At 40.9% G+C, this 21,107-nt stretch overlaps 1 protein-coding gene across 2 annotated transcripts in view; it reads left to right on the top strand.

Annotated features, from left to right (window-relative positions):
* Window positions 1-305: 305 nt before the first annotated feature.
* LOC123242816 (ventricular zone-expressed PH domain-containing protein homolog 1-like) overlaps window positions 306-21,107 on the top strand; it is a 110,071-nt gene continuing 89,269 nt past the window's right edge. For both annotated transcript variants that reach the window (XM_044670916.1, XM_044670917.1), the window contains exons 1-2: window positions 306-443; window positions 9,587-9,802. In XM_044670916.1, the coding sequence (XP_044526851.1) occupies window positions 306-443; window positions 9,587-9,802 (354 nt within the window). The remainder of the gene's footprint in view (window positions 444-9,586; window positions 9,803-21,107) is intronic.

Raw genomic sequence — 21,107 nt, 5'->3', positions numbered from 1 at the left:
GATCCTTTTTACCTCTGAAATTCCAAGACTCATTATAAAAACACTTTTTAAAAAGCATCTTTTTTCTATTGAGACTTTAAGTCCTCCTCCAAGACTCCTGCTATTTTGCCAATTTCCATAATAAATCATGTGTTTCCCCCTTTCAGAGTGGATCAGAAGAAATCTTCAAGCCCAAAGAAAAAACTAGCTTTCTAGGAAAACGTCGCGCCTCCCTTGCTATGTCCTTCAATGCTAATAATCCTTTCAAAAGGAAGCCCATGGCCTTGTGTATTCAGAAGTGGAGTTGATACACACTGGGCACCGCCATGCATCATCTGTTCCGACTGGTTTTGGGACAAAAGGATCTTTCCCGTGCTGGGGACCTCTTCTCCTTGAATGACTCGGAGATTGAAGAAAGCCTGTCAGAAGCTTTGGAACAAATTAAAATAATTAGCTCATCTTCAGTAAGTAACACTGTTTCTTGGATGGGGTTCCTAATATTTTCTGTCATGTAGCCAAATCATGAGGAAAATAAAATATAAGGAAGGTGAATGACATAGATCAAAGCCAGGAACCTTGGGGAAAGAACCTTCACTCTGTTCTGCTCAAGACATCTGCAGGGGATGGGGAAAAAGGACAGAGAGGATTTTTAGATCTTGACTCCACTGGGCTGTTTTAGTCTGATTCTGTAGAAAGAATTAACAAGGTAGCCAGTGACTGATGTCTTGGTGCTCGACTGTGATTGCCAGACAGCCTTCTGTTCACTCTTGGAGAACAGGGCTATGGGGATTATAGAACATATTTCAAATTTCCTGAGCCTTCTTGGCAAAGAGCTATTTCTGTTAAATGGAGAGAGAGAGAGAGAGAGAGAGAGAGAGAGAGAGAGAGAGAGAGAGAGAGAGAGAACAGAAATTCAGGATTTTTGTCCTTTGAAGACTAGCCTGCTCGAGTGGCCCAACAAAATCAGTTAAACAAGAATGGATTTGGGCTGAGGTCTAAATATTGAATGGAGACAAAGGGACAAGAACAAAAGTCATATAAAAAAGAAAACAAAAGGCAACTAGCATTTATTAAATACCTGTTATGTGCCAGGCACTGTGCTAGGAGATGAGAATACAATGAAAGGGGAAAATCAAATGATCTCAAGGGACTCACAGTCTACAAATAATGGTGTAGGAACAAGATTATATATTATATCCTAAAGGAATCTTGTTCATTAATATCTGAAATACATAAATATATCAAATATGAAATACTGTATGTGTATGTATATATATATTTATGTATGTATATATACACACACATTATATATAATTTTATAGGTAGGCCTTGGAAAGGCCGAGTCTTTAGCTGAAACTTGAAGGAAATCAGGAAAGTCAGGAGGTGTAGTTAAGAAAGAAGACATGTATTAGTTTGCTTTGTTGAGTTTAATTTTGCTTCAAAGATTTAGAGATCAAAGAAACTTATGGAATCATAGAATTTAAAGTCAAAAAGAATCATAAGAGATCATCTGGTCCAATGCTCTCATTTTATGTGTGAGGGAACTAAGGCTGAGAGAAATGAAGTGGGCCTTACCAATATAACACAGGTAACAAGTGCCTGAGCAAAGTTTCAACTCAGGTCCTCAGTCTTAAAATCCATTGTTCTTTTCTTTATTGAATGGTGCTTCCCAGTTTAATCCCCTTGTTTTCCAGATGAGGAAACAGAGACCCAAAGAGGTATAGAAAGTCACACAGGAACAGGTAGGATAATCCAAGATTTGAACCCAGGCACCAAGTCAATGGCTCCAAATCTAGCATTCTCTCCACTTGGTATAAGTGGATAGGAAAATAAGAAGAAATTATTGGAAAATGACAATGAATACTTAAGGACATGTGTAAGAAATAAAATTACTATGGAGTGATAAAATTAAAAATATCATGGTTTCAAAGGGCTTATTGAAAGCCACTTAGAAAAATGAAGCCAAGTGCCTGTTAAGAGTTAGTTTAAAATACATGGGCCCTGTTGCATCCTCCTCCCATCCTGGCTTTCTGCCCTGCAGAAAAGAGGAAGTACCAATCCCATCCTCAGTCTTTATACTCCTATTTACGTTGTTACACTTCCTGTATGTGATTATGTAAGAGGAACCATGGGAAATGTAGTTTGAAAGAGATCTAAATGTCCACAGGAAGTTTAGACCAGGAACCTCAAAATTAGTTTAAGGACTCCCAAATTTCCAATATCACACATGGGAGAAAAATTTATTTAAAGAAAAGAAAAATGAAGTTGTTCCTGAGCTCCCATGATTGACATTGGTTTTTTAGTCATTCCTGCACCATCCCATCATTGTGCTTCAAAAGGAAGATTGCTCAAACCATCTAGTATCCGATTAGCTCAATGATGTTTGCCCACAATTGGCAGAAATGCCAAATAAGCAAAGGACAAAAGGCAAAAGCAAACCATGATGCCCAGAATTAGCAAACGTGAATATTTTTCCAAGATAAGAGCTCTTGCTTAGGTTACAGTTAAGAGACCTTTAAAAGGGCTGTTGGCAGCCAGCAGTCCAAGCTCTCCAAGTGCTCTCATTGGCTGCCATGAATACTCTAAATCACCAATTAAGGAATGGTCCAAATGCTCCCCTTTCCCAGGTAATGTCTTGACAGCAATTATTTTTCCACATTTCTTCCCACAACATTAATCAAGTTAATTTGGCTTGAGATGCCAGTTGTTTCTACTTTCTGAATATTGCTAGTTTTCTAGCCATCACTTCCTTCCTGCTCCACTGGGAACAAGTTGGCTGAAGGCGCCCTTGATTTTCATCTTTGTAAAGGATTAAGCTTTAAATCATGACATGTCAACAAAATGGCGACTGAAGATGGTGGAAGAAGGGGAGGTGGTTTGTTTGGTTTTCACATTGGAATTCCCTAAAGCCCAGTAGACTCACTAGAGGTCATCCGTTTTCAGGACCTACTATTCCTGAGCTGCTGTGTGCACTTCAGAGCTGGGGATCTTGATGTCCACAGTCTGGGTGAGATCTTGATGAGGACAGGGAGAAAGCTGCTTTGTCATTTCCCTAAGGACCTGACCAGGACAGATAATAGAAACAATGGCACCTCTTCCTTCCCAGTGCTGGCACCTTCTGTCATCACCCAGTGAGACGAGCCCTAGAACAGAGCTTGGCATATTTCAACATAATTGAGCTCATTCTGTGCCGTGTCTACATTCTACTTTCAACACTGTCCTAGAGACCTACTCTGTGTGGCCCCCTAAAAACTATTCCCAGTTCAAGATCCTCTCTGGGTCAGCATTTATTCAAATCCATAGCCCCAAAATGAATGTACCCCTAAAGCCAAGTTAGATGATTCATGAGTTCAGTGTGAAAAGTGTATGATTAAACAGAATGGCAAAGTAGTAATAAAGAAACAAGACAAGAAACCAAATCCTGGCACCCACATATGGGCAGCTACCTTCCACCCTGTCAAGGGACACTGTGAGTCAGCTCACAGGACCATCCAAGAAAGAGTCAGCAAAATCCTAGGAATTGAAAGCAGGCATGGTTCAAGCACTGATCGATCCACTCTTAGGCCAGGTACTGTTTTCATTTTTGTCTGTAAATCTCAAGCCAGGCATGGAGTTTGGGTGCTGTTGTGGTCATTCATTTGTGTCTGACTCTTTATGACTCCATTTGGGGTTTTCTTGGCAGAGATTTCGGAAAGGTTTGCCATTTTCTTCTCCAGCTAATTTTATAGATAAGAAAACGAATGCCATCAAGGTAAAGTGACTTGCCCAGAGTCATCCAACTAGTAAGTGTCTGAACTCAGATTTGAACTCAAGAAGAATCTTTCTAACTCCAGGCCCAGCATGCCATGTAATATGGTGCCACCTAGTTTCCCCAACTTGGTACACACCAGCTGCTTACTACTATAAGTGCTTGTTGGAGTCAGTTGTCTCGTTGAATCTAGCAACTAGTCCAACAATCCAAATCAGGAATCCCCAAAATCCCAGAGAGAAAGCTTACCTCTGGGAGCTTATGTTTCCAGCAGCTAGGGGCTAGGGGCAGCCCCAGAAAGATCCCTGCCATGTGCCATGTGTCCTCTCTCACACAGAGACTTCCAGCATCACAGGTTCCATCCAACTAGACCCTTCATTTGCCAAGCCAACTAGACCAGTCCTCTTTATGTAAAACTGGTTTAGACTGACACTAGAGAGCCCATAGCTCTCATATAAACAGTTGCTTGAAGGTTCTTTGGTTAGTCATTGGCAAATTTCATTTTTCACTAATGTTCGACTCTTCATGATCCTATTTATGGTTTTCTTGGCTAAGATACCAGGGTAGTTTGTCATTTCCTTCTCCAGCTCATTTTACAGGTGAGGAAACAAAGGCAAAAAGGAGTTAAGTGACTTGTTCAAGGTTACTCAGCTAGTGAGAGACTGAGGTGAGTCTTGAACTCAGGAGGTTGCAGCTTCGTGACTCCAGGACCAACTTCTCTCCGCCATGCCACATAATTAATGGCTTGGCATCTTGAGTATTGTCAGACAGAGAGTTCTGCTGCCTGGGTGCTGACAGTCCCCTTTACTTGGCTGAGATTGGCCAGCAGGTATACAGGGAGCTCCTCTGACCAGGTCCAGATAGCGGTCACTACTATAACTGGAAGCAACAGAGAGATCCTTTGTTCAACCTGTCTTTCCAGATAGTGTTCTGAAAATCCCTGGCCTCCTGGGACTTGTGATTTCATTCATATAAGGAAGTTCCAATGAAGAAACAGCTATCAGTGGAGATAAGCAGCTGCTCTGTAACATATAATCTCAGAGAATTCCCAAGGGATGCTGAGAAGTTCACTGCCTTGGCCAGGGACTCACAGCCAGTGTGTGTCAAAGGTGGCATTTGTTCCCAGCTCTTCCTCATACAAAGGCCAATTGTCTATCCACTGTATCATATGGCCTCACCATGTTGTATAGATCTCTTTCTTTATCTCTAGTCATTAGAAGAGAGGGAGGGAGGGAGGGAGGGAGAGAGAGAGAGAGAGAGAGAGAGAGAGAGAGAGAGAGAGAGAGAGAAAGAGAGAGAGAGAGAGAGAGAGAGATGATTTGTCTGCTCAAGTTCCCCCCACCATTGCTTCATCAGTACTTGGAGACAACACTGGCTATCCAAAGACTTTGAGAGTGAAGCAAGAGCTCTGGATTCCAAGGACAATGGATTCCATGTTTATTGTCTGAAAAACAAATCTCTAACCAAGTGACATTCATCAGCAGAAGGCTGGCCACCAGAGGATGGATTATTTTTCTTCCCAAACAGGTCATGAAGGCCCTCTAAGATGCAGAGGCGGTCAAATCTGTATAGTTGGAGACACACTACACACCTATGAAGTCGTAGATCCTTGACAAAATTGAATGAGGTGATACGTGTATGGGATGTGCCAGATTACAATGCAAGCCACTTACGGGCATGTGTGTATGTGTGATCTATATAATAGTCTGTGTCTTCTAAGTTCCACATGAAAGGTAAATAATAGCAGCCATACTGAAAGCCTTTTGAAACTGAATTCACATTCCCCACCATGAAGGATTCTGGTTTACTTCCTGACCATTTCAAAGAAGGTATTGAGGGCATCACAGCACTTTGTTTCTCAGGACTCAGCCTTGCACACTACTTTGTTCTGCCTCAGATCATTACTATCCCCTCTGCTAGTGAACTCCTGGTAGTGAGCCCTCTGCTCTCCAGGTAGCTGAGAAGATTAAGGCTAAGGTAAGAAGTAGCGTCCCTGAGATGTGATGTCAAGGGATCCATGATGTCCCTCTACCCTTGAATGCTACTTACCAGTGACTGGGGTTTATTCTTGATCCTATTTGGCCATACCAACACCCCATACCCTCATCTTGAAAAAAGAATTGCTATCAACTTCACAGGTCACACTGTAAACATGAAAATCTCTAAGATGCAGAAGCAGTCAAATCTCTCTCTCTCTCTTCTAATGTTTAGAGATAAAGAAATCTCTAACAATATTTAGTGAGTTTGATATCTCCCCAACTTGCCTTTTAAAATGGCTATTGATTCTAATCTCCATGGATGCTGACCCAATCTTTATTCATTAAAATCCCAACATCGAGATTCTTAATCTTGAGGTGTGTGTGTGTGTGTGTGTGTGTGTGTGTGTGTGTGAGAGAGACACGAATCTCTTTGGCAGCAGTCCAGTGAAGCCAATAGACCCCTTCTCAGAATCATGTTTCTTGCCTTCATTCAGAATTGAAGAGAATGTTAAATTTCACTTAGAGTGAAAATTAAAAATGTCATTTTTTTCCTTCATCCAAGTTCACAGTCTCCTTGAAATCTATCCACAGACTTAGGAGTCCAGGAAAATCCCTAGAGTCAATTCTGTCTCTCTTTATCATATATGATCTATATCTATATTTGTTTCTATATCTCTGAGAGACAGTCTGACATATTTAATAGAGGTTGATCTCAGAGGTTGGAAGACTTCATTCCTCTTGGCCTTAGTTTTCTTTCCTGTAAAATGAAGGTATAGGACTAAATATGACCTCCACCATTTCCTCTGACCCTAGAATTATGATCATATGATTTCTCTCCTTCTTCTTTCTCTAGCTAGGGAGCTAGAACAGGGTGTGTCCTGGAATGTTAAATCTGGAAAGCCTTCATTGCAAGGTCAAGTGTTTGGCCAGGTTGATCAACTCACTCCTAAGCCTTAACCTCTCCTCTGAGACTGTTACACACAGGGTTTCTCTTTCTCTTGGGTGAATTGTTTGATGAAGAAAGTAGCCACCCGTTTGATGGAGCACACCTACATTTCCCTTATTCACCAGTATCTCTGTTCACCATGTTACATAGGGAACTCCGCGTTGTCACTAAGCAGAAATTCTCACAAAATTGGTGTTATTTTGATTTGATGAGAATCAAAGCCAGAGCCAGGTTCAAATTCTACATGATGTGATTTTTGAAGAAGCACCTCTTAACGTCAAGTGACTTAAGGAGGGGCACCCAGTAGCCACAGGTAATAGTGATTGTTTGTGGAAGGAGAGCATTCCCTTCTAGGGGACTAGGGAAAGCTTCTTGGTGGATGTAGCCCAGGAGCTGAAATTCTGAAAGAAGCCAAGGGATTCTAAAAGGAGGGGTTGAGAACAGAGTGAACTCCAGGAGGGAGAACCAGCCTGTGCAAAGGCACATTGGCAGGAGATGCAGAGCCAAGTTCACATTTTAGTAGCATAAGTAGAATGGGTTAGTGGTGATATAAAGTGTAAGAAGGTCAGACTGGAGCCAGACTATGGAGGGCTTTAAATCCTGAGGTGAGGAATATGTAGTTTATCCTAACGTCAGTAGAAAATGAATCCTGAAAGTTTCTTGTACAGGAGAGGGACATAGTGAGACTTATACCTTAGAAAACAATTGATGATTTTGTGAAAGATGGATTGAAGAGTAGAGAGACTGGAAGTAATGAATCCTTCCAACTTTGTGTGAACCCCCAGAAGAGCCAAGGATGCCAATGACAATATCGATTTCCATTGACCTCCTTGCACGCACACACACACCTGCAGATCTATCAGATTATGGGATATTGTATCATTGCCTATTAACTCAGGATTCCTGCCCCAGGAACTTTGAGAAAGAAGTGAGGCAGTCCTTCCTATATACTGGGGATTCCTAGAGCTACTAAAACCTTTATGGAACTTAAAACAGACAACCCCTCATTGGAATGTCCCTTTCTTTAGCTCAGAGACAATCCTGCTTTTGTCACTGAGAATTGCCAGCATTTGGTTGTTGTTTGGTCCTTTAAGTTGCATCTGACTCTTCATGACCTCACTTGGGGTTTTCATGGTAAAGATACTGGCGTGGCTTGTCGTTTCCTTCCCCAACTCATTTTACCGATGGGAAAACTGAGGCAAGTAGGATTAAGTGACTAGTCCAGAATTATACAGCTAGTTAGTGTCTAAGTCTAGATTTGAACTCAAAAAGATGAGTCTTCTTGATACCAGGCCCGACATTCTATCCACTATAACACCTAGCTACCCTGGCTAGCATTTACCAAAATGCTATGTAACCACCAAGGTTGGCCCATGGGAGGAGTTGTTTGTTTTGAATTCTGGGAAGTGCTATTTGGAAGTGTCTAGCAGACTCCCTATGGACATGTGGGGACTTTGAGACTACATTTCCTGTGATTCCTATGGGTTTCCGGTTTCCGGTTTAAGGCGTGGGGACGTCCAGCATCCCCAGGTATGGGGCAATTTAAATTCGGAGGAGGGCCTAGAGAGAGCCTCTTTCTGGGTTTTGCAGAGTGGATGGCTGGGCATACAAGAGGGATAAGATGGGCTCCGGCGGTAAATTTAAAAGATAGTCAGACGTGGTCATATATATTTTACCAACATGGCCATGGTTTTAATTAAACTACTAATTTCTTTTATTATATCAGCCTTTATCATTTTTAATCTTAACAGAGTTGACATAAATGCAGCTCCTTCCCCTCTTTGCAGTTATAGGAGATGAAGAGGGTGGGTAGCCCGTGTACTGCTAAGACACAACTAATGCAGAAATAATAAATGCAACCTTTTCAGATCATAATGCAATAAAAATAATAATTAGTAAGAATACATGGAGAGGCAAACCAAAAATTAATTGGAAATTAAATAATATGATTCTCCAAAATTGGTTGAAGAACAAATCATAGAAAAACAATAATTTCATAGAAGAGAATGACAATGATGAGACATCCTATCAAAATTTATGGGATGCAACCAAAGCAGTACTCAGGGGGAAATTTATATCCTTGAGTACATATATTAACAAATTAGGGAGCACAGCGATCAATGAATTGGGCATGCAAATTAAAAAACTAGAAAGTGAACAAATTAAAAATCTCCAGATGAAAACTAAATTAGAGATCCTAAAAATTAAAGGAGAAATTAATAAAATTGAAAGTAAAAGAACTATTGAATTAATAAATAAGACCAACACCATTGTATAGTTAGAGTCTAATGTTATCCATTGGATAATTTTGTTTTGAATCATTGAGAAACTTGATATAAGGTGGAATCAAAGCCCAATGATTCTGCTGGATATCTATACATAATAATAATTATGCTTCTAGGAAGTAGAAGAAAAAGACCCTCCCCCAGCTTTAGTTTTGTCTCTGCTTCTCTACCTTTGGCCACTCACTAGAGAAGAGATAAAAACAGGATTGGAGCTAGGAATCTCAGGGGACCCAAAAGAGTTTCTTTGGAAAGGCAGCTGTTAGGGTGAAGACTGATCAGAATTTGTTAAAATCTAGCCTCGATTTCCATTACACTAAGAAATGTTTACATTTCTGAAGTATCCTTGAGGAATCTGGAGAGGCACTCAATCAGGGCCCATTTTCCTGTTCTCCCTAGGACTCTTGACTTTAATCTCAATAATTTCACCAGAGAGTACATACTTGTGCAGAGTTAGGTGATCCCTACACTGACAATGTAGCTAGAAATTCCAGGTGGTAAGCCCCAAGTGGCTTACAAAGTCCTTGAGTGTTCACTAATAAGGAAAAATATATATTTGCTAGAAATGGTACAAAGACATGGTCCCCTGTTGGCTGGCAGCCAGTGGGATTAAGAGTACAATGTACTGACTCCTTGTTCTCCTTCTAAATAGGATTATCAATCCAATGGTGATGACCAAGCCGTGGTTGAGATTTGCATCAGTCGCATCACGACAGCCATTAGGGAGACTGAGTCCATTGAGAAGCATGGCAAGGCTCTTGTGGCTCTCTGGGAGTCCTGCTTGGAGCACAATCTCAGACCTTCAGGAAAAGATGAGGACACACCCCATGCAAAAATTGCTTCTGATATCATGAGTTGTATTCTGCAGGTAAGTCGCCCCTTTCTCCCATTGATGGAGTTCTATCAATCAATATCAAATGAAAAGCTTTTATTAAGCACCTACTGTGTGCCAGACACTGGGGGTACAAAATGAGGCAAAAGACAGTCCCTGCATTCAAAGAGCTTACAATAGGTCGCCTTCATGACCTTTACTCCTTAGAAAAACTGGTCTTCTCTTGGTTCTTCACATACACCTCTGATCTCCATCTTCCCTCTTCCCATTTTCTTCCCTCTGGCCATGGCCATAATACATTCCTTCTTTACCATTGACTCATGGAGATCTTCACTTCCTTCAAGACTCAACTCAAGCACCATTTCCCATGTGAAACCTTTTCTGATCTTCCCAACTTCCTGTGCCCACCCTCCCTAATTATCTTAAATTTAACCATTGTGTATATATGGTGTCCGAAAAGTCTCTGGACAGTTTTTTTTAGCTTTAATAGCTTAAAAAAACATTTTTTACAATATCAGAGGCATAACTGAGTTGTAATGGCTGCCTTTGCATCTAAATGCCCTTTTGGGTATACCTTCTATTCATCCTATATAAACTGCTATGCATCTGTTTTGTCTTCTCTGATAAATGATTAAGCCCACTAAAAGCAAAGGCTATTTGATATTTTTGTTTTTGAATCTCCTGTGCTTACCACAGTCCCTGGAATACAGAAGATGCTTTAAAAGTTCTTGTTGGTTAATAAAGATGCTAAGCATGAGATTTTTCTTCAGCTTGTTTGTCAGAAGACTCAGTTTTGGTTTGGATATTGAAAGACAGTGCCTTCGTGCCTTCAATAGCTGAGCTAACTGTGATGCAAAATAGTAGTTAATATTTCGCCTGGATACTTTCAAAGACTCCAATTTCATTTCTTAGGGTAATCTCTCAGCCCCTCCATTTCCTTCCACCCTGCAAGGCTATCACCACATTTTACTGTGTGCCCTTCTCATCCCATTGGAGTCTTATCCAAGGATGATTCTTCCACAGATCATGGGCTCAAATATTTCAAAACTTAATTGACTTTTGGGACTGCCTTGTCCAAATTGCTCATTTTAATAGAGTAGGAAACTAAGAGTCACAGTGGGTAAGTGACTTACCCAAGATCACACAGATGATGGGCAAGATTTGAACTTAGATTCCCTGACTTCAAATCCAGGACACTTAACTGATTTGCTGGATATCTATCTCAGAGATGCAAAGGCAAATCAACACATGGGACTGATTAGGGAATGGACTGTGGTCAAATGGGTGGAAGGGTGGACAACAAAAATCCTGGATTTATACTGAGTCCTCAGATTCTATTTGTGATTCTGTTAATTATTATAGATTTACAATTTTCATCTGAAAATGAGATGAGATTGAATGACCTTTGGGATCATCCTTTCTAGCAGTAAATTCTACTATCCTATTACATAAAGCATGAGGATAGGCACTATGGGATAATGCAAAGAAGTGTAATCGATGGTCCCTGCCTACAGTCTCACTGAGGTGTTGATGATTTGTGCCTGAAAATCTACCAATATAAGCCAACGTTTGTGGATGGAATAAGTGCCAAATGAGTGACTATGCAATATATACATGTAAAATGAATGCAGATGGAAACAACATTTTTCACTTGTTTTCTTTCATGAATTTTTCTCTAGTGTAAACAGTACATGTTTTATTTCACAATTTGACAAACAGGGAGTTACATATTATATGATTATACATGCACAACCTATATAATATTACCTATCTTCTTGGAGAGAGTGGGAAGGGGAAGAGAAAAAAAATGAGAAAGATGTTTGGATATAGCTAATGTGATCTTTTGTTTCTCTTGGATAAGCACATTTATTATGATTTATTATATAATGATAACAAACCACATGTATTACTTTATTGTTATGCCACATGTTATGTTATAGATAAATAAAAATAAATAGTAACTCCAAAAAAGGTTAATGTGAGTAGAAAAGTCAAGGAAGGCTTCAAGGAGGAGATGGAATTTGAGCTGACTTTGAAAGATGAACAGAATTCTGCCAGATGGGAAGGTATTTGACTCCATAAGAGATATGACTGAATGTGATGCTCTTATATGTAGACGACACCTCTCCCTCTCCCTCTCCCTCTCCCTCTCCCTCTCTCTCTCCTTCTCCCTCTTTCTCTCTCTCTCTCTCTCTCTCTCTCTCTCTCTCTCTCTCTCTCTCTCTCTCTCTCTCTCTCTCTCTCTCACCTCTTACTTTCTTGGTCTGTGGTCAGGGAACATTCCCATTCAACCTTTTCAGTTGTTGACCCACTTGTGCTAAATTCTTAGTGGTAAGCCAACCTCCGGCTTCCTGAGTGTTTACCTAGCCAGTTCTTAAGCTCTTCCTATGAACACTTCAACAATGACTCGCCTATCTTCTAGCACACCTGTTCCTCCTTCAAGAACAGGCAGACAAACAAAACCCAGGGTCCCCTGCTTTAAATTAGTGAAGGGAAGGCGGATGCTTTTGTTGAGATACTAGTGAGTGGATAGTTAGTTTTTATTAACTATTTAATAACTAACATTGGTTAGACAGCTGACCTCGAAACATAGAAGATGGCTTCAAATCCCACCTCTCATATATACTGGGTGGACCTGGGCAGGTCATTTAATTTCTCAGTGACTCTCTAAGACTATAAGTTGCAAAGAAATTGCATTTGTAGAGGCAATTTCCTTCTCTGAGATTTCCCCATACCAATAAAACCACAGTGCAGTCCCTCTTCCCTTTTAATTCTTACCCTCTGCTTTGCTTCATTTAACTCCATGATCATCATGCTCCTCCCACCGACATCCCTACTCTCTAGCTTCCTTTAGTGTAATGTCTTCCCCCTTTGGATTGTAAGCTTCTTGAGGCCAGGAACTATTTTATAGAGACCTGATTAGTCTCTATATTTCTTTTTTCTTTTTTCTTTTTTAATTTTAAACCCTTTACTTCTGTGTATTGACTTATAGGTGGAAGATTGGTAAGGGTAGGCAATGGGGGTCAAGTGACTTGCCCAGGGTCACACAGCTGGGAAGTGTCTGAGACCAGATTTGAACCTAGGATCTCCTGTCTCTAGGCCTGGCTCTCAATCCACTGAGCTACCCAGCTGCCCCCCTAGTCTCTATATTTCTTATTAGCATCCTTAAAATTAGCATAGTGCCTGGCATATAGTAAACACTTAATAGAAGTTTATCGTCTAAAAATAATAAATTTAGAGTTCCATTAAAAAAACATTAAGAAAAGGCAAACGATCAAGCAAGATAAATTATCTAGAGGATACTTACAAGTCACCAGAGTTCCCCAGACCCACTTTGGTGGCCACCGTCTTGATCTGATCCTTCAAGAAGAGATGAGGTTGCCTAGCTGCCTAGATCCTGAGAGGAGGCAAGACATAGAGGCGACAACTTGAAAATGTGCATGGGATAATGGATTGCCTGTGTGGTGGGGTTGGAGAGTCCTTCAGTCAAATCCAATTGTATTCAACAATCATGTTTTCGGTGCATTCTAGGTGCCAGGCACTGTGCTAAGTGTTAAGGATGTGAAGACAAAGAGGAAACAGTGCCCACCCTCAAAGGGCTAATATTCCTTTCAAAATCATCTTACCCATCGACTTTTCAGAATGGTTTTATTCACTCTGGTGTATCACACCCAAGGATCACAGTTAGTAGCCTATGGTAGAAAGAACACAGTTCTTAAAGTTAGTAGGGTTAGGTTGGATTCTCAATTCTGCCGTTTCCTAATTGTGTGACTTTGCCCAAGTCACTTAATATTTCTCATTCTCACTGATCACATCTGTAAATTGGGGGGTAATAATACCACAAACCGTATAGGATTATTTAAAAGATCTGCTATATGAGCTAGAATTTTGAGGGGATCGTGGTTTCACCTATGTGGACAAACCCACTCAACTCATCCATGCCCACTGTGGGAATCTCATCTATGTTGTTCCATAACTCCTCTACAGAGAAATTGCCCAACATGATAGAACCTTTCTTCTGGGTCTTTTAGCATTGTGTGGATGCCGTGTCTTGTGGGGAGACTGCTGGCAATCACCCTCACCTCAGGAATTTGTTTAGTATGAATGACTGATCCAGCACAAGCATGGGGGTTTGCAAAGAAGAGATTTAGAGAAATGGAGAGTTGTCACATAAGAGACAAGAATCCTTGTCGATGGTTCTAGCTTGGTTCTGATTCAAATGAGCTGAGTTCCAAGGCCTTCCCTGGTTTTCCTTTTCCTTTAGAGTCATGATTCTCAGGTGGTGACAAATGGAGAAGCCACCAGGTCTGAGAAGGTGGCAGTTTGCCTTCATGCAGGTTTTTTGCAGGGTCAAGGGGAAACTAGGTACCACGTATCCAATGTAAAGCTTTCCATTAATACCCAAAACAAAGACATGATTATGTTTTAGTTTCCTACATTGAAAGGTCTACTATCTATTGGTGTTCTCAAACACCCAGTGCCCTGTAATCCTCTCTGCCCTAGAGCCTCAGCACTTCCTCTTTCAATACTGTCTACGTCTACTCACCCATGGCTACTCTTTCCATTGAAAATGGTGGCAGTCTGACCCTAGTGTCCACATCAGGGCCACATTGGGCTGTCCATATACCATCTCTTGTTTGTTGCATGAAGTAATAGTCTCCATCATGCAATCAAGACTCATTCACCTACTTTTCTGATTATAGTCATCTCAACAGGGTTCTTTTTCTTGAACATAAGCTATTCGTGATTGCATGAGGCTCTCTGCTCACTCCATTGCCCATTGAGTCACCCACCACTTTGATTCTTCAGAGACGTTGGTGTTTTGTGATTCCCAACTATTCTAGTGGTGGTTGAAATTCCCCAAATGTAATTCAGATTGCTCTTGTCCTCCTAGTTAAAAGCTACCAAATAGCAGAGCTGAAATTATTCTTATATCAAAAGTTAATCCTGGGAGAAAGAGGGTACTTTAAGCTCTTAGTCATTAACACCTAACTATAAATTAGTTTGTAACCAACATTTGACCCAAGCCTCAAAGACTGGCACATAGGATGGGAAAATGTGGATGAGGGAGAGAAGTGGTAGGGATGAATGAGAGATGAGAGTTCTTTTGGAGAAGGAAGGACCAGATGAACCACTTTAATGTGGGGCTGCAGGTGGAAAAGGGACAGGGTAAAGGCACTGTCTTCCTAGGGAGAGAAAGTAGGACCCCTCAGAAAAGTGGATAGGGAACTAGAAACAAGTCTTGCTGACTTTGCAGATTATTCTACGGCCAGCCCAGCTTGTGGTCGTGGTGAACTGGTGGAAATGACAGAAAGGTTCTTTGTAAGGGCAGCATTTATATTTAGTTCAACCTAAATTCCGATGAAGATTTATTATTTTTATTTTTATTTTTATTTTTTTTTGCTGTGCCCTAAATACCGAGAAAGTGACTCTCTCCCACTTCTAATTTAAGTTGTGGGAAAGGAGGTTGGAAATACTACAAGACTCATCCAAATGATTCATTCCTTTCAATTTTTCAATAAAATAAACCAACGGGTCAATTTTCAAGAGGGATGCACTCAGCATTTTCTGTTTGTTTCAACAGGGGTGAGGGAAGGGAAATGACTTTCTTCCATAAACCATTCCCATGTATAAAATGGCTAAGTAGGCAAAAGTCAGAGTCTTCTTCCCCTGCCTTTGACCATTCTTCCAGGTTTGTTTCCTTTCCCATTTGGGAAAAGGGATGGTAAGAGGCAATATCTATGACAAAAGCAATTCCTTTTGATAGTGTAATCCCCTTCAATAATAATAATAATAATAGTAATAAACTATTATTTATATAGTGCTTACTATATGCCAAGTGCTTTACAATTATTATCTCATTTGATCCTAACAACAGCAACCCTGGAAGGTAGAAGCTATTGTTATCCCTATTTTCATGAATGAGGAAACTGAGGTACACAGAAATTCAATGACTTGCCAAGGGTTATACAACCATTAAATGTCTGAGACCAGCTTTGAATTCAGGTCATCCTGACTCTCTCCATTGAGTCACTTTGTTACCCCCTTTCCTGCCCCTTTAAGGAAACATCTGCATCAGTCACTTTGTCAATAAGCAATTATTAAGCTCCTACTAATTTCCAGGCATAATGCTAACTGCTGAGATGGAAGGAAAGGCAAGCACAATCACTTTGGGAAACTGAGGAAATTCCTAAAATGTCAGCATATTCCTAGACTAAGTTCTTCTTAACGTCTCTAGGAAAATGGAAAAATAAGACTGTGCCCCCACAGATCCCAGTTGACTTCATGTGTTAAGCCCAATCCTGGAGAGAACTAAGAAGAACTGATCGCTTGTAAGTTTGCGCCTGTGGGTGACAGGAATACTAGAATGAAATTCTAGAAAGATCATGATAGGCATTTCATGAAAACCAAGATCAAGCAAATTATTTAAACTCCTGAGCCATCAGCTTCAGCCTCTCCCACCTTCCTAGTCCTTTGTCTGTCTCTCTTCTTCTCTTTCTCACTCATCTCTACATCTTTGCAGCCTTAAAAGGCTGAAGTGTTAAACCTCTTCTTACAGCTGCAATAATTGTAAGATGCTGAATTCCTAGTCACTGAACATATTCCAGCAGAGGGTACAGGAGATGATCCAGGAAAGTGGAAAGAGCACTGAGCTTGGATTTAGAAGACATGATGCTCTTTGTGGCATTGAGTAAATGGGATGAGTAGGGATGAGTGCCAAAGGCCTGGGTCAGCAAACCTCTTCATATGAAAACAAAGGGGAATGTGTTGGATCACAGAACTCTTAATACTCCCAACCGAATCAAGCAAACTGACAGAACTCATTTTCTCAGAAGTGGCAATGATTCAGAAAACCATCCAGTTCAAGATAAATTTCTGGATAAAAGGAGAGATGGCAGAGTTTGGAATGAGAGGCTCTGGGTTCAAAGACTGTCTTTATTACCTGTGTGGCCTTAGGAAAGACACCTAGAACAGTACTTGGCACAGAGTAGGAATTTTATGAATGTTTATTGATTTGACTTGATAGGATTTAGCCTCTTTGAACTTTGGTTTTCCTCACCTGTAAAAATGGAAGAAGTCATTGACCTAGATTAGGTGGCACAGAAGATAGGGCTCCACGCCTAGAGTCAAAAGACCTGAGTTCAAATTCAGCCTCAGACATGACTGACCCTGGGCAGGTCACTTAACCCTTTTTGCCTCGGTTTCCTCATCTGTAAAATGATTTGGAAAAGGAAATGGCAAACCACTCTAGTATCTTGTTGTGTGCAGATGCAAAGCATGGAATCCTTGCAAAGGTACAGGGATAGCCTCACCCAGAATTCCAGGGGACCCCCTGGAGAACTTTGGGTGAGGGGACAGTTGAGAAGGGTTGGAGACAGTTAATTTGTGGGAGTGGATGTGAGCAGACACTCTGCTTGCTACTCCTGACTTGGGGGTTCACCTGAGGTGGCCATTGTAGCATAAGCTAGTGGTTTCTACTCATAGAGTTAGCCTGTTTGTTATTACTATTCTTCATTAATATAATTATATAATTACTTAGTGATTAGAGAGTAAGATATTTATCAATAGCAAGAGAGCCAGTTTCAGTTAAGTGCTTAATCCCATCCCCTCTTGTGGGGAGGGGGAAGGACAGTATCTACTTAGCAGTTCAGGGTTTCCTCTCATTATCCTAAAACCCTCATTTACCCTTTTTAGTTTTCCTTGTTATTACTTAATATAACCTTTATGTTCAAATCTGTGCCTGATAATTATTTGGGAAAGATACTCACAACTCAGTCTGAACATCTAGTTTGAATCCTGTTGGCTGCCAGTTTAAGAAGATCTTCTCTGTCCTCAACTGTTAGATAACAAGCTTCTATATCTCCTCTAACTGACCTGAGAGGAATATAAATTTAAGAAAAGGAACATCAATTGGGGTTTCAGCCATAATTGAAACTTACCAGAAGAATCTTATTCCTATCTTCATTACTAACTGAAGCAGAAGCAGTTAGAGGGGGAGGGGTTTGAGAGCCAGGAGTATTTAGCCCCCTCCTTTCCTCACTGAAGCCTGTCAATCTCTGGCTCTTAACTTAAAGCTCTATTTGGCCCTGACACATTTATCTGCTTCTCCAAACTATCTGTTATTATCATCATAACAGTTTTGGCCAGCCAACCTAGGATTTGTACTATAGGACCTAGTGGAGAAGAGATAAGATGGCCAACATGTTCAATAGAGCAATCGTTACCTTGGGGTGCTCTGCTGTTTTAATTTATGGGATTTGGCAAACCTGTACTACATTTTGGTTTGTCACTATTCCCCAATTTTTTAGGTCAATAATAGAATTTTATGACACTTATCTGTGGCTAACAATTACAGTTGGAGAGGCATTGGCTTATGTACCAACAGGCATAGCCATGACTGCCACTGGCTATGGGGCCCTAATGATTTTAAGACAGATACTGGCTTTTACTTTTGGAAACACTAAAGTTACTGACCCGGCTATGGAAAAGATGTTGGAGTATATAAAAATACTAATAGAAATTAACAAACAAATAAGGGAAGGGAAAGAACTTGATGCTAGGACAATTATGCAGCTGGAAATCATAGAAAGCACGGTCACAACAAAGAAAGGAGGTGAAAAACAACAAGAGATTAAAAAGGACAACCCAGAAAAGCAAGAAGTTGCAGGGGCAGAGGCAGCTCCTGTAACAATACTTCCTATTTCAGACAGGACAATAGTACAACCGGATGCTGGGATTATGCATGTTAAAGGCTATAATCATTTACTGGAGGGGATCTAGAGATTTTAAAAAGGAGGGTCCCCCAGTTCTTCGTAAATCCACATAAGGCGATAAAAGAATTCAAACGGGCAGTCAGGCTGTATAATCCTAATTTTGAAGATGTGGAACTCTTATTAACAGAACTATTTACCCCAAGTGAAAAAGCTAAATTTCTTGCAGAAACAAGGAACAATCCCAACCTAGCATCATGGCCTGAGCAACATCAAGATCTAGAGCTGTCCTCTCATGCAAACATGACATATCTTAGGAGATTCAGGGAGGCAGAGGCGATGAGACTCCATGCCAAACGATCAAATGCATGGGGCTTATTTGAAAAGTTGAAGCAGGGGGAGGAGGAACATCCAAGCTTATACCTAGACAGACTGCTGGAAGCTGGAGAGACTATCCTAGGGTTCAGATACATGACTGCTGAAGACAACATTCAGCATATCAGGAGGCAATTTGTAAAAGGGAGTCAAAATTACATTCAAACATATTTTAGACTGCATTGCCCACAATGGGAGACCACGCCCATTGCGGAATTGAGAAAGACAGCAGCTTATGTCCATGACTCAAAGGATATTGACTCTAAAACATCTAGAACCTCTGAAAAAGATCGAGAGATTGGAAAAGGAAATGGCAAACCACTCTAGTATCTTTGTCAAGAAAATCCCCAAAGGAGGTCACATAGAGTCAGACATGCCTAAAGAACCTGAATTAGGGGTCCTCTCTACTTGTAAAACTTCAACAACACTACAATTAGATTAATGACTCACTACATACGATGTGGAACAATCACTTAATCCCTCTGGATCTCGGTTTCCTTGTAGATGAAATTAAAAGACTAGACTGGATGGAGTGTAAGGTCCATTCCAGCTCTAAAACTGTGATCTTTGAGTTTGTTAGCTGGGCATATTTCCTCATCTCCTTGTCTACCTTTCTTTTTTTGGGAAAAGTGGGAAGGAGGACCTAACCCACAAATTTGAAAAGCAGACCCTCAAGACTCCCAAATGATCTAAGCTCTTTTGGGTAACAAGGAAGAGAAAGCTCCTATTCCCCTAACCCTCCCCCGCCACCACCATTTTCCCCCTTTTGTCTCTAATGAAGGCCATATGAGGCTTCACATTCCATGTTCCTGAGGATTCAGAGCCTTTTCCCCTGAAGATCCTGGAGCCATATTGTTCTGGATTTTATGGGCTTATCTTCTTACAAGAAATCCTAGGAGCAGACAGCCCCGAAAGTGGAGGTGTTGTAAGCCTGTGGTTTTATGGGCTATTCATTGAGCAACGAGTCTCTGCAACTGAGTGACACAATCTCTTTATAATGGGTTCTAAATGTAGCAGGACAAATATACCCACAGTAAAAGTAAATGTGAAACACACTTATCTCTGCAGGAGTCTTTGGGGTCATTGTGGTTTCTGGGATGGATGGCCTGGAGTCTATAAACCAAACCAAAGGCTCCATCAAATGTCTTTAATTGGACTGGTGGATCAAAAGCCCTCCAGATTCAGAGTTGTGCTTGTCTGCCTATCCCCACAAGGTTCATTCAGGGAAACATACCTTCTTGATGGAAGAAGTCATTTTTTAAAAAAACTTTTCCCTGATTTGAAGGAGACTTTTATTTTATTAGTGTTTCCTATGTCATCTTGCTCTCCCAGGAGGCAGTGTGGCAGAAGAGGAAGGGTGTTGGATTTAGAGTAGGCTAATGTGGTTTCAATACCTGGCTATTTCTTAACTACCTGGGTAGCAAAGCTTCAGTTTTCTCACCTGGAAAAGGAGGGGGTTGCATTCTGGAACACTGCAAAGCCCTAAAAGGTCTCTAAATATTCTCTCGTTAACTTCTCTGCTAAGTGCTGAATGTCTACTTCACTAGGACAAAGAGCAGCCCAGAGAATGAAACCACTGAGAAAGCAGAATTCTTTGGCTTTGAGTGTATATTTAGGAGTGGGGCAGATGAAGAGGGGACATAGGGATCAAGAAGTCCTAAGTTCAAATCCAGCCTCAGACACTTACTAGCTATGTGACTCTAGGCTAGTCACTTAACCCTGTTTGCCTCAGTTTCCTCATTTGTAAAATGAGTTGGGAAAGGAAAGGGCAAGTATCTTGGCCAAGAAAATCCCAAATTGGGGTCCTGTAGAATGAAAAATGACTGAAACAACTGACAATAATAAGAAGGATTTGAAAGCTTAGTTTCATACCAATCCCCCAGGTGTACTTTGGTGGCTGCTAACTGGCACTCCCCCCAGCTCATCTTATTCCTATTCTTGGTTCTGAAGCTTTTATCACAGCCTTGTGTTGACTCTTCCAGACCCCGTTGCCTACTTCCATCCTGTCAACCATCAGCCAGACATGGAAAATCCTTTAGAAAGTCCTTTCTTTATGACTGTGACTTTGATATATGTAGCTGTGATCTTGCCATCATGGGTGCTCCTGCCCCTGTGAGGCTCATAGCCCCATCCAAACCTTCACATATATGTCTTGTCCATGTCTTATCATAAATCATACTTAGAGGGTCCAACCAACATATGGAGGCCAACGGGTCAAGGCAAGGCAACCAATATTGATTGGGCATCTACTATGC

Source organism: Gracilinanus agilis, chromosome 3 (genome assembly GCF_016433145.1).
Source record: "Gracilinanus agilis isolate LMUSP501 chromosome 3, AgileGrace, whole genome shotgun sequence".
Lineage (NCBI taxonomy): Eukaryota > Metazoa > Chordata > Mammalia > Didelphimorphia > Didelphidae > Gracilinanus > Gracilinanus agilis.
Note: the sequence above shows the minus strand (reverse complement) of the source record. Positions and strands in the feature narration are given on the sequence as shown.